The 13,581-nt window shown below is 44.6% G+C and overlaps 2 protein-coding genes across 3 annotated transcripts; both read right to left on the bottom strand.

The window, feature by feature from the left end:
• Positions 1-56: 56 nt before the first annotated feature.
• On the bottom strand, positions 57-3,836 carry LOC119027775 (zinc finger protein 567-like). Of its 2 annotated transcripts, none has more exons than XM_037113220.1 (6): positions 3,506-3,836; positions 2,825-2,942; positions 2,474-2,610; positions 2,080-2,324; positions 1,674-1,792; positions 57-1,583 (listed from the first exon to the last, which is right to left on the bottom strand). In XM_037113220.1, exons 1-6 carry the CDS (start codon positions 3,693-3,695, stop codon positions 245-247), a joined length of 2,148 nt encoding a protein of 715 aa, XP_036969115.1. In that variant the 5' UTR covers positions 3,696-3,836; the 3' UTR covers positions 57-244. The 2 variants fall into 2 exon arrangements, with proteins under 2 accessions (XP_036969115.1, XP_036969116.1); XM_037113221.1 differs by having other exon boundaries at positions 2,474-2,595.
• Positions 3,837-4,074: 238 nt separating this feature from the next.
• LOC119027427 (zinc finger protein basonuclin-2) lies at positions 4,075-9,343 on the bottom strand. Its single transcript, XM_037112607.1, has 8 exons — positions 9,285-9,343; positions 8,455-8,490; positions 8,256-8,358; positions 6,825-7,006; positions 6,678-6,743; positions 6,166-6,579; positions 5,521-6,070; positions 4,075-5,044 (listed from the first exon to the last, which is right to left on the bottom strand). Exons 2-8 carry the CDS (start codon positions 8,479-8,481, stop codon positions 4,302-4,304), a joined length of 2,085 nt encoding a protein of 694 aa, XP_036968502.1. The 5' UTR covers positions 8,482-8,490; positions 9,285-9,343; the 3' UTR covers positions 4,075-4,301.
• Between the last annotated feature and the right edge of the window lie 4,238 nt (positions 9,344-13,581).

Below are 13,581 nucleotides of genomic sequence, written 5' to 3'. Positions count from 1 at the left end.
AGGTATTGTCCAAACGAGGTCAGGTCCTGTATATTACTTCACATTCTTACTTCAAGTACTTTAAATAACAGCATTTTATTTCACATGTCTATTATGAGCATGTTGACATTAGCATTAAACTCTGTACACTCTTATTTTAAGCCATCGCACATGTGGGCACTAACATGACATTTACATAACTTTAAATTAAAGAAACACGATTTTCAGTTCTATTAAGATATTTGAAACGGGTCGAGTGTTCGCGTCACGTCGCAGCCTCTGCCACCAGGTGGCTCTTCATGTGTGTTTTCAGACAGTGACCCTGAGTGAAGGCTTTATCACAGAGGGTACACTTGTACGGTCTCTCCCCGTTGTGGGTCCTCATGTGGACGGTCAGGTACGTTTTACGAGCGCAAGCTTTCCCACAAATCCCACAGACAAACGGCTTCTGGCCCGAGTGGACCGTCAGGTGGTTGTCCAGGTTAACCTTGCGTTTGAAGGACCAGCCACAGTCCGGGCAGCGGTACGGTGTCTCTCCCGTGTGGACCCTCATGTGAATCGTCAAAGGACCTTTGGTGCTGAATCCCTTGCCGCATTCACCGCAGTGGTACGGCTTCTCGTTGGTGTGCCGCCTCATGTGGATCTGCAGCTCCTTGCTCGTGAGGAACATTTTGCAGCAGACATCGCAGAGGTACGATCTCTCTCTGTCTGTGTGAATCTTCTTGTGTTGCTTCAGAGTCCCAGGAAGTTTGAAACGCCTCCCGCACACCTGACAGATGTGAGGTCTTTCCTCAGAGTGCGTCATCTTGTGGCGGGATAAAGATCTGTAATCGCTGAGAGATTTACCACAAACGCCACAGAGGCGCGTCTTTTTGTTGCTGTGAGTCCGACAGTGAGCTTTTAACTGCTCCTTCAGTTCAAACACTTTGTGACAGGTGAAACATCTGTGCAGCTTACCAGCCTTGTGGAGTTTCTGGTGGTTGTCCAGAGACGCCTTCAATGCAAATGCTTCACAGCAAACATCACATTCGAACGGTCTCTCCCCTGAGTGTGCAGCCACGTGCTCACTGAGGCCGGCAGTACTCAAGAAAGACTCTCCGCAGATGTGACAGTCTTCAGTTTTATGTCGACTTTGAAGATGATCCTTCAGCGTCTCCTCAGACTCATGTTCTCCACAAACGCCACAAAGACTTCCTGGATCATCAACGTGACTCCAGGCGTGTTTGACAAGCGTGACTTCTGATTTGTGCAGAGTGCCGCAGACTTTACAGGAAAGAAAAACATCAGCGTTCTCAGTCTTTGTCCGAGTCGCCTTTAAACCCAGACGTCTGACTTTTTGTTTCTTTTTTGCCTTCGACCTCAGTTCCTTGTTGTTCTTGTCTTGTTTCCGATCATCATCGCTGCCACTCGACTCTCCTCTTTCTTCTTCCTTTTCAATACCGTCAGTTTTACTCTCAGCTGCAGTGCAGTCCACAAAGTCCTCAGCTGGTTCTGATATTTGATGGTCCACATCCTCGCCACCCTGTATGTCTTGTTGTTGTGACGTTGAGCTGCTGGACACTCGACTCCCTTCCGTTCTTCCTTCGACCTCCTGAACAGGGTTGCTGTAGGAATGAAGAGCAAAGATTAAGGGGTACAGAAGTGATGATGGAAAGACTGAAACTACGAGAGTGGAGCCTCGTGGCATGTTTTACCTGGTTTGAGGTCTTGTTTCATCACATGTCAACATGACAGACGTGGACTGAGAGTCTTCAGTGTTGTTGACTTCTGTCGGATGAAAATCTTCCTCGCTGGTCTGAAGTTCTTTTTGTGTCTGGAAGAATAAAGAAGTCAGATTTTACCTCCCATCTATCATTTCAAATGCAGTGAATAAAATGTTCACCAGACTCCATTTACAAATGTAGTGATTTTAAGAGCTGTTGAGTTAAAACAAACTTTATAGACATTATGAAACTCATTGTCTCCTTCTTGCAAATCTTCTACGTGAACTTCTTCCTGTCTTTGAGTAGAAACATGGAGTGTGTGTGTCTCAGTGATATTTACTTATTCAGCAGGGAAAGTGTGATCAGAGATTTCTACATCTTTAACTCAACAAACTACCTTCAGTCTGATAAAGAGCGTCGACTTCCTCCATCCGGAGCAGCTGATGTTCCTGCTGATCTCGTCTGGTGTCACCATCTGTAGTTTCAGAGGCTGAAGTCTGCGTCTCTTGTCGGATGTTAACATGTCAAAACATTTGTCGCCTCCTGACAGCTGAGGGAAGGTGGACTTCAGCAGGTCAATAAAATCTGCCTCCTGCAGGCCTCGAGGACACGTCAGCTTCAGCAGAGGGCATTTCTTAAGAACTGAGAGAGCAAAAACACTTTAGACACATCGGACTTTACTGTTACAACGACTTCTTCCAAATGTTCCACTTCAGGAACCAAAATGACCAAGAGGGAAAGACTCTTCATGTCCTGTTGAAGTTCATTTTTAATTTTCTTTTAATTCTCACCGCTGTTTGTGAGGACATCAGTCTGATGGTCCTCCAGGATGCGGATCCTGAGCTCTACATGGCTCTCCGCCTCACTGATCTGAGGTCTGCCAGGCTTCTTCTTATTCTTCCTATACTGCCCTCTAGAGGTAAAACACCTGAAGTGTTAGACAAGGTAAGACAAACATAATATTGAGCTTTAGACAGTGAAAGTAATCAAACATATTGTACCTTTTAACTCCAAGTCAAGACTTCCATCCATTAAATATCAAAAATAAATTAAAAACAACAAAAAGAACAAACTTTAATTTAAACAAATCATATATTTAGTGTTATTCTCATGTGAACTTAGTTTTAGAGAATTCTGGGAACCTTGCTGGGGTTTGATTCGTCGGGTCTTCCAGGTTCTCTGGATGCTCAGGGGACTCTTCATCTGCACCTTCGTCCTGCCCCTCCTCATCAGGGAAGATGCTCCTGCTCCGCTTCACACCTGGAAAAAAAAAAAGAGTGATATCAGGAGTTTTAATTTGAAAGTTTGAGGTAAAAGTGACAAACGTATTCTCATTAAAAATGGAAAGATGTTAAAATCAGCCCTTCCAGTGTGACCTGCTTCAGCTTGATTGGTTGTAACAGCAAACATGAAGCACACATAAACCAAACTCCTATAGCAAAACCTGCAATTTAAGTTTCTTTCAGCGAAAATAAATGGATACATGTGAGCACAGCGTGAATGAACACCGCCATCAACAGCAGTGGTGTTTACCCTTAAATTCGGCTTACATAAATAAGCACTACAAATGTGGATAACAACCATAAATCGACGGTGCAACCTTGGCTAATGCTTCTACACTGGGAAGATAATTCCAATCAAAAACGATCAATTACATACTGCCGAATTTAAGAGCAAGTCATGTTGATTGAAAAGCACTCCCATATTTTTCAACCTGATCAACGCAAATGTCTAAAATAACCAAGCAACTATTAAATTACATGATATGTTAATGTAGTCCGGCGAGTCCACACATCAACAAACCCAGCCTTTTAATGACCGACCTGCTTTGGGTCGGACCTCCGGCTGCAGCAGCTCCTCCAACTGCCTCCTCTGCCGCTCGATCTCCTGTCTGAAGCCCGAAGCCTCCTCCTCGTACCCGGCTACGATCTTGTCCACCACCGCTAAGATTTCCTGGGACGCGACGGCGAGTCTCTCCGTCACAAAACCCCTGATGACGTCACCTTTAGACATGGTACTGTCAGAATCCACTGTGTTTCTATTCAAACCGGAACCACAGTTTATGTTTTTATCGAAATTTGTCGCATTGTTTACTAGCCAAACGCGTTTCCGGTTTTTAATTTTTTTGTCTGTGCGTCTGTAAACGTCTTCCGAGTGGAAACCTTGAGACCCGATGCATAGTTCCGTCTCGTTCTCGTCTTCTTCAGTCATCAAACAAAACTTGAAATAAGAAAATTAATTGAAAATGGATAAATATAAAATAGAAAACACTATTTATTTTATTGTCAGCTCCGTGTGTTTATGATAGTAAACGTTTTTATTACATATAGAACTGTAGTAACAGACAACAAACACTGGGGGGAGCTCCTGCACAGAGCAGCATACTGGTCACACATGTATCATTGCAGAGACAGAATATACAAACGGCACATTTATTGATCCATTTATTGATATGTGACGTCTGATATTTCTATATGATCTGCCTATATAGAAATATGAGCATCAGTTCATGTACATGAAAACGTGAAGCCTAAAAAGACACATTTAAGTTGCTGTTAATTAACTTAAAATGTCTTTTTAGAAATCTTTTGGACATCGACTCAAAGATCTCACAGATCCTCAACACTCCTCTTCCTTCGCCTTCTCTCTTTCTATTTTCACCGGCATGCTCGACTTCCTGGGCTTCTTCTTTGGGACGGGGTCACTTGAGTCCCACCGCCGCCGCTGCTGATTGGTTGGTGGGCTGGTGCAAGCCGTGACATCATGGTCACGTGACACAGGTTGACCGTTGGCCGTGGTGATGGTGGCAGGTGCGGCGTGGGTGGTGTGGAGGTTGAGCAGGTGTCGACAGCAGTTGGTTTTCTCCAGCGTGGGAACAACTAGGGGGGGAGCAGTGCATGCTGGGAGGAGGGGAGGAGGAGGAGGAGGAGGGGTCTGGGAGTGCAGGTTGGAGGTGGAGTCTGTATTCGGGGGGGTTTTGTCCCGGCAGCCATGTTGGGGTTCTGTGTGACCGTTGAGTCCGTTTCTCAGGTCGTGTATTCGTACTCTTGTGTTTGCATCGTCGTCCTGCTGCCAGAGTGTGTTCCCGATCTCTTTGCACATCCGTGTGTGAGTGTTGTGTACGTTTCTGTGGGAGTCTTTGTGCATCTGTGTTTCAGAGTGAATGATTGTGTGCAGGTCAGCGTGAGTGTTCCTGTGGTTGTGCGCGTTGTCTCTGCCGGCGCCAGTGTGCAGCCGCGGGTTCGGGTTGGCGCTGTGGCGGTTTCGGCTGCGCAGCGAGCTGAAGACCATGGTGCAGCCGGCAACTGTGCAGCGATGTTTGATCTTCAGGTGGACGGCATTGTAGTGGATCTTCAGCGTTCCTACAAAGAGAGAAGGAAACTGTGAGGTTGGCGCCAAACTGACTGAATTTCTGGGCTGGAAACTATGAGTTTAGTCCAAAACACGCATCATGGCGATCCACTAAAAACTCACAAACATCTGGCTTCTGTCTTTAACGGGAAAGTTTACAACTGATATTCAGTCGCAGGTGAAATTAGTCTGCAGTAGCAAATTACACGCAGGTGGAAATGCTAATTTTGGCTAATATTCCAGGAGGATTCTCTCGTCACATGTTGACGTTAAAGACGTTGGCACATTGATTGTCCTTTGCATTTGTATCTGCGACACTAAACAGAGATGTGAAAGACACAAGATTTCTTGATCTTTAGCTACGTCGATCATCAGCTCCTGAAAAAACAACTGAACTTTGTGAGACTCCAAGACACTTGAAGATGCATTCACGCAAAGTTCTGGATGTGTAGCAGACTTGAGATACAAAAAACCACATCATTCCTACCTTTGTCATAGAAGCTTTTCCCACAAACGCCACAGCAGACTCTCCCCTTACGACCTCCTGCAGGTGAAAAAGAGGACAGGGAGCAGAGGGAAGACGGGAGAGGGCGTAGGGAGGGAGGAGAGGATGGGAGAGGATGGAGGGAGGAAGAGAACGAGGAGGCCGGGAGAGGACACAGGAAGGAGGAGGAGAAGGATGGTAGAGGGCTGAGAGAGAAGGACTTGTGGGAAATCTTCGGTGGAGACGAGGAAACTGATGGATGAAGTGAGCAGTCTGAGGAAGGCGAGTGTGAGGAGGGGTTCTGCTGGTTGGCCCGTTGAAGGTCAATCCTCTGGTCGAAGTTGAACTGGGCGTCCTGATGGCGTATCAACAGAACCGGGTTTGGCTTGTCAGGGTCAGCTTTGATTCTTAAACACGGTTCGACTTTAGGTTGCTGTAGAAGCGGATCATTCTCTTGTCCTCTTGATCCGCCTTCCTGCCTTTGTCTCTCGGCCAGTTTGATCCCATTGGGCCTCCGGAGGCACTGTGTCAGCTTACTGGGAGGAACAAGCTCCTGGAAAAAGAAACAAACAACCAAACACTCACATCAAATTTGCTGTTTACGTGGCAGCCTGGTGTAAAGTCTCAGTTGAGGGGATTATTCATTACCTTGTGGGGAGGAACCAAGCAGTGAAAGGTTGAACTTGGAAAGTGGAAAGGCAGAAGCAACGACTGTCCACCTGGGAAGGTTTCAAAATGGTGGACAGAGTCGTTGCGCTCGTCAGGACTGGTCCTCTTAAACCGGCAGACACCGGCCACCAGAAGTGAATCTCCTCGTATGTTCCTCAGCGGTCCTGGGGTTCCCCCGTTCCACTCGATGAACGTGCTGAGGTTTGACTGGCAGCCCTTGGAGGCGGGGTTTAGCTCCAGATCAGACAGGTGATTGGCAGCTGTCAGGCACTGTAGTGTCATCAACTCCACGATGGGGCGCGTCTCGCCAAAGCGAAGGAACTGTTTGAGGATGAGCAGCTCTTCTTCAGGAGTCACCATCAACCAGCGGTCCAACACCTTCCCACCGGGAAACTGGAGAGAAACAAACCACGGTGTGAACAGATGAACTAAACTTTTAATCCTCAATCCAGTAATCGATGCATCGTACAGTCGACTGTGTGAGCGTTCACCTGCAGCATGTACCCTCGAACATAATCCCCCAGACTCCAGCCCAGTGTGTGCAGGATGTGTCCGACCTGATGGAGACAAACAGTAAGCTGTTACACATAACTGTACTCCAGTACACAAACACTGCTGCTCCAACAAACACACAGTACCTGTACCTGGTCTGGGGTGAGGATGCTGTAGAGACGATCCAGCAGGATTTTGAGTCGGACAGGAATGGCCTGAGCTCCGTAGAGGACCAGGGAGCTCAGGTCGAACACCAGCCCAGGAAGGGCCACCTCCACTGGGCCACAGGTGGACGGCTGCTGGGCCTGACGATGGAGCTTCTCCAAGGCTGGAGGGGAAGACGAGGAATAATACTGTGTTTATTGTTTAACTTATTGTTTATTGTTTGTCCTGTTGTGTTATACACAGCTGCATCTTTTACACATAAAATTATTGTCAGTTTTATGTTCTCATTGGAACGTCACCAAAATATCAAACATGTTTAACGTTTAGCGCTAAAATAGAACAAATGAGAATTACCACCTCAGTGAAGACTTAGAAGGACTCAGAGGACAGTTTGAATGGTGAAGTTAAGGTTTATAATTCTTATTTAATAACAAAATGAGTAAATATCATTTGCAGTTCAACATGAAAGTTAACTGATGTGTGCAGATGCTCCCTCCAGATGCTCTCGGTGATGCGATGACAGCGACACCTGACTTCATGTCACCGTAGCGACTGAACACATCTGCACTGTGTGTGTGTGTGTGTGTGTGTGTGTGTGTGTGTGTGAGTGTGTGTGTGTGTGTGTGTGTGTGTGTGTGTGTGTGGTGTGTGTGTGTGTGTGTGTGTGGTCCAACAGTGTGTCGTCGTCAAGCTGCAGCTTCTTGTCGACATTAACCCTCAGAGACTAACAGCAGCGTGAAACAAAACCGGAATGCAATCGTTTTCAAACTTTTCAACATCAACAAAGATGTTGGAAAGACGTCTTTTGGAGATGTTTTTTGAGCATGCAACAAATTTCCTTTGCTGTCTTCTGTTGCTTCAAACTGGCATCAACTTCACAATAAACAGATATTTACCAAAATCTTTGACGTCAATGAGATGAAAACATCAAATATATTGTTTACTGTCATATAAGTACATCAACCCTCATGCAACAAACATGGTACATGTCAAAAACTGCCATAAAGTACATAATATAAATTATCATTATTTTAAACTTTCACTGGGTCATATTTGTCAACCAACAGCAGTCCTAATGATAACGACTAATTATTGATTGACTGTCAGGATTTTTAACTGTTAAACATCAGTTTGTTTACATGATGCCGATAAAAATACACAAAAGCATTTTTTTCCCCATAAACTTAACATTTAGTATTTTATATGACTTGTTTAAAAGGAACAATTTTTTTATTAAATGTGTCTTTTATCAGTTTTACTATGAAGCAAAGCCCCTACAGGACACAATCGGACCAGCATGCATCAGTGATTTATAGACATACAGTTTGTACAATTTTGCCAAAATTAACTAAAAATGAAAGTATAAAAAGCGTCTCGACAGTTGCAGGACGGTTAAACGGTTTCAGTCTCACCGTGAGACACCCAGCCGTGTCCGCAGCGATCACATGACCTGAGCTGAACACTTCCTGGTTTGAAGCACTGGCAGCTGCAGCCGGGCGCAGTACACCTGATGGACTGGAAACACACCGACAACGTGACGCAGACATTTTATCATCATGGACTTTAATCATACAAGTTATATTTGTTTTATTAGTTGTAAAGTGCGTTTACCTCTTCAGTGTCCGGAGTCGTCCTCATGTCTCGGTCCTGCAGTCAGAGCAGAAACATCAGCTCAGTCTCCTGATTGGTCAATTAGAAATGATCCTCCTTGTGATTGGACGCTTCAGCCTGATACCTTCTACTTCTGTTTATTTCATAATCATAATAAAACTTCAACACTGTGAGATTTCCTGTTTTTTTCCTGACAACTGTAATTATTCACCACTGTCAGAGGGTCACGAGTTATTTAGGAATTAATTGATTTTCCCAAATAAAAATATCAACTTGTTTTAATTAATTCATCCTTGATTTGTTAATAAATAAAAAGATTTGTTGCTTTGAAATATAACTAGTGTTTGTGGTTAATGATTTTAAATAAATAATTGTTATCATGTATCTTTTTATGTTTTTATTTTATTTGGAGGTTTAGAAATATTTGTTATCTTTATATTTTATAAGCATTATAATATATAGTATAATAATTACCATATTATTATTATTATCATTATTATTATTATTATTATTATTATTATTATCAATTATATAGAAAATTATATTCATACATTAAAACAATCATTTTTTATATTTGTACATTTATATTTTAAACTAGTAAAACATGTTTTATAAAGTAAATGTTTCTTTTATTGAGATAAATGTCGTCCACAGATAAAATATTGATTATCATTATCAATACGAGCAGCTTTTCTTTTTTTTTTTCTGGCAGCTGAAATCAAAATACAATTTAAATGTTATTGACATTAAAATCTGAGGATCCTGAAGTTTTACATATCAGATCAGATTATATTACTGATGATAACATTAATAAATAAAAGCTCTCTGACCTGTTAGTGTGTCGTTTTCTTCTTGTTCTCCGCTGACGATTAAAAGCAGCTTCACTTCTTCTTCTACATCTCTGCAGCGTTCTGTCTCTTCTCTGTCTTCTCTTTGTTTTGTCTTCTTCTGTTTATTTCTTCCTCCTGTTTCTTCCGTTTCCTTCTCTTCTTTCTCTTCCTCTCTCATTTACATCCTCTTGAGTTTTTTCCTCTTTTTAAGTCTCTCCATCGTTGTGACTCCTCCCTCTGACGGCGCTGACTCGATGTGATTGGACGAGGATCGATACGTGGAGGTTCAATATCTTCCCTCCGTCTCTTCTTCTCCTTCTTTTATCATGTTGCTGCTCCCAGTCTGCTGGCAGACGGCGTGAAGATGAAGATGAAGATGAAGATGAAGATGAAGATGATACAATAATGGCTCAAGTTCAGCCACATTATAAACCACAGACAGTGAGGAGGGTCAGAGGTCAGAGGAGGGGAGACGTTAAAAAGAGGGAAAAATTAAAGTGCAACACACGATATCGTCGTGGTCGCAGATCTACGTTTGTTCGTTTGTAACTTCAAGCTTTTGCTACTTTACGACCTCGCTATCATGAAAACATCTGATGTTCTCAGCAAGACGTCAGTGATCAGGACGAAGACGGCTGGAAATCATCTCGACGTCTCATTTGAATTATTTGGTTCTGTCAAGACGTGTTCTGACAACATCGCAAAGAAACATTCAGTTTGCAAAAAAGTCAAAATGTGAATCTGATGCATTTCTGTGAGCTGTTTCGAGTGAATGAACTCGGCTACGTGGATACAGCAGCAAACAAACCGGATGGAGAAGATGGAGAGAAGTCGTCAGCACTGACTTTGGACGGGGCGAGTTGTGATCGTTCTTCACAACTGACAAAAACCACCAAACAAACTTTTTACACAAATTGAAAGGAAGATTTCTTTTTCATTTTTGATATTCTTTAAAAACACGTCTGGTGTCTCAGACAGAACAAAAGACATCAAACACAAGCAGAGCAGCTCCATATAAACAACTGTGTGTTTTATCTTTATATTCTGATATTAAAGTTCAAGAAGAAGAACAGAAGTCGAGCTGAGGAAATGTGTCTTAGATCAGTTCCTGTAAAAAGATAAAACCTGCTTCCTTCTCTTTCTGTGTCTCAGGACAAAGTTAGCCGTCCTTGGCGTGTCCAGCAGCCTGCGTGTCCCCTGGGAAACAGCTCCCCTCTGGGAGGAAGGTTCCCCCCCCCCGAGGCCCAGATTGAATCAGGGTGACAGTAGGGCAGCTGGCCTGCCGCCACGACCACACAGCAAAACACACAACAGAACACACAACAGAACACACAACAGAACACACAAGGTTAAATGAATCATGGCGCCCAACACGTCTTTGTGTCTGCAACAAGTTTTCAGAAGGAGAAAGATCCAACCGACAGTCACCAAATGTTTCCTGAGACAACAAACAGATTCAGTGTGTTTCCTTTACGTCTGCGCTGTGCTGTTGTGTTGTTGTTACACAGTCACGAGTTCGATTCCCACAACGTTCCTGTTAGAGCGTCTCGCAGCAACAAAAGTTAAAAACCTGAAGAAAGAATTTAAAAACGCCGTCTGAAAACGAACAAAGAGACTGAAAACTGAAATCTGACTGAAGCGACGACTTCACAGCAGAAATGACCTGAAAACTTTCTAATATTGTTGATCTGAGGTGCACAAACACACACACACACGCACACACACACACACACACACACACACACACACACTGAAGGTAGGGCTGTTGGACAGGCTTCGTGTCTGCTGGGAGCTGGTGGACCTCTTTCCTGTTTTGATGTCGTACTAATTAGAATATCAGACGATAACGCTCTGTTAGTGTGTGTGTGTGTGTGTGTGTGTGTGTGTGTGTGATCCCTGTTCGTTGACACACTTCCCAACCAGAACCTCTCAGAGGGGTCGTGTTTGAAACGCAGCAGCGGTACCACCTCCTCGCTGTCCTGACTCTGTGTGTGTGTGTGTGTGTGTGTGTGTGTGTGTGTGTGTGTGTGTGTCCCGGTCCTGTATTCTTGGCTCGGTTTCGCTCTACACTCACTGAACCAGGTCACACTGTTTGTTCAACACCGAAACCAACAAAGCAGGAGGAGGAAACTCCGGCAGCGCCGATGGTTGAAGGTTTGAACACTTCTGCTTCTGTCTCCGTCTCCACGGCGACGACATCAGGTGGGAAATCATCATCGACGACAAATATCTATAAGAGAGAGTCATCGGTCAGATCGGGTCGGAAGAAACACAAACGAAGATGGAGGATAGTTTGACGGAACCAAGGAGGTTTTCTTGCTCGCTGAGCTAACGGAAGCTAACGGAAGCTAACAACGATCAGCAGCAGTTAGCGCTTACTTTAGCGACAAAGCTAACGCCATCTGTCTCCCAGTACACCGTGAAGCTAACTGAGCAGAGAGCAACACCTGGAAACACAACCCAGTACCACACACATCACCGAACAAAGTTGTGTTTCTGTCCGTCACAGAACAAAGACCGTGTTTATTGGACGGTCGGTCCAAAGGAGCCGCGGGCCTTGAAGGTCCCACAGTCGGCTGCTCGGAGTCCAAAACTGAAATGTAGCATCATTAGTTGGTGCTACCGACCGCAGCATCGGGCCAGAAGAGGACCGGCTTGACAGATATTAACTGATCTATTCTGTGGGATCGTCGGTCGGGTCTGGACCTTTAGTGGCGCTGTAGAAGTTGTGTTTCCTCTCCAGCTCTCAGCCAAACGCTCCCAGTTTGAGTAAAAGCTGCGGCCTGGTCCTTTAAAAAGATTTGTTTTTCCCTCTCTGACACTTTTCTGTCATTTGTCGCCTCAAACGTCGTTCAGGAGGTGAATTTTACATGAGTGTGTGTGTGTGTGGTGGATATTATGTGTTAACAGGACACTTTAGGGCTCTTTAGTGTGTGTCTGTGTGTGTGTGTCCTCCCTTTCTTCCCTTCCTCCCCTCTGAGTGTGTGTGTGTGTGTGTGTGTGTGTGTGTGTGTGTGTGATCCGCCCCCCGTTATATCTGTGTCACTGCTCCACCCGAGCCTGACGGTTTCTCTTTGTTGCCGGTCCAACTTGGCACTGAGGCCGTCGCTGTTGGGAAAAGTGTGTGTGTGTGTGTGTGTTTGTGTGTGTGTGTTTAAGTGTGTGTGTGTGTGTGTTGTCGCAGGTACAACTAGGACAGCAGGCAGGGAGGAACAAGGACGACGAGATGAAACGTAAAAGTTTTCCAGATAAAGAAGCCGGCGCTGAATATTCATGAGGGAGCTCCAGAACACAACCAGGACGCCGACACATTTCGCTCCAGTGTTTTTATTTCATTTATTTTTCTAACGAGCTTCAAACAGCGTCGCGGTTTCGTGTCGACCGCTCAGCTCAGCTCAGCTCGTATTCAATGAAAAGCTGCGTTCAAGAGTTTAATCCTGTTACGACTTCAGGAGCGAGTTGAGGATTAAAGTCACTTCAGCTCGAGGAACAAAGAGACGACAGATTCTTTAACCAATAAACTGGGATTAACTTGTTTTCTGACACTTTGTGGTGTCAGAGTCGAGTGTTTGCCTTCGGGCTGATTTACCTCCAGCACATATTTGATTCTTAGCTTCCCGACAGTTTTCTAACGGCTTGTAGATGCTGATGAATAAACATGGCTGCAGCATCATCGTGGTCGCAGATCTCAGCTCGTTTGTTTGGAACTTCAGAGTTGTCGTCGACACACGGCTTTTATTTCTGAATTGTCAGTATTTTCACACATAAATCCGATGTTTTCAACGAGAAGTCGGGTCGGAAATCATCTCAACGTCTCATTTAAAATGTTTGGTTCTGTCACGACGTGTTCTGACGATGTCGGAGACAAACTTCGCAGAAAATCAAAATGTGAACCTGGTGCGTTTCCATGAGCTGTTTTGAGTGAATGAACTCGGATACAGAAGCAAACAAACCAGGAGAAGAGATGGAGAGAGGTCGTCACGAGTTACTTTGGACGGGGCGAGTTGTGATCGTTCTTCATGTCAGCGAGTGTCAGCCATGTTGGATGTTGTCCAGTGTGTGTCCTCGTTCCTCCGAAGATTTGGGGGTTATTAGCTGAAAGAAGTCGACGTTGTAAAGCGTCATATAAGAAAAAGCTAAACCAGCTGCTTCGTCTGTCTACGAGGGAATCTGGAAATGTGAATTTTCTGGGAACATTCAGTAAGAAAGTCGAGCTGCTGGTCCACTGAGACGCTGAAGACGTCGGTGTGTTTACTGGGGAAACTGCAGCTCCTCCGCTCAGTGTTTGTTCTACAAA

This window comes from Acanthopagrus latus, chromosome 10, assembly GCF_904848185.1.
Source record: "Acanthopagrus latus isolate v.2019 chromosome 10, fAcaLat1.1, whole genome shotgun sequence".
NCBI classification, from domain to species: Eukaryota; Metazoa; Chordata; class Actinopteri; order Spariformes; family Sparidae; genus Acanthopagrus; species Acanthopagrus latus.
The sequence above is the reverse complement of the archived record's forward strand: the minus strand, read 5'-3'. Positions and strand labels throughout refer to the sequence as shown.

Bases quoted from the DNA above. Each gene is read 5' to 3' on its own strand.
- LOC119027775 (XM_037113220.1), bottom strand. From the start codon at position 3,695: ATGTCTAAAGGTGACGTCATCAGGGGTTTTGTGACGGAGAGACTCGCC. The intron at 2,943-3,505 runs GTCGGTCATTAA...TTTTTTTTCCAG, and splicing joins GGAGGTCCGACCCAAAGCAG to GTGTGAAGCGGAGCAGGAGC. The intron at 1,584-1,673 runs GTAAAACATGCC...TCATTCCTACAG, and splicing joins GAAACAAGACCTCAAACCAG to CAACCCTGTTCAGGAGGTCG.
- LOC119027427 (XM_037112607.1), bottom strand. From the start codon at position 8,481: ATGAGGACGACTCCGGACACTGAAGAG. The intron at 8,359-8,454 runs GTAAACGCACTT...GTGTGTTTCCAG, and splicing joins CGACTCCGGACACTGAAGAG to TCCATCAGGTGTACTGCGCC. The intron at 7,007-8,255 runs GTGAGACTGAAA...CTTCCCCTCCAG, and splicing joins ACACGGCTGGGTGTCTCACG to CCTTGGAGAAGCTCCATCGT.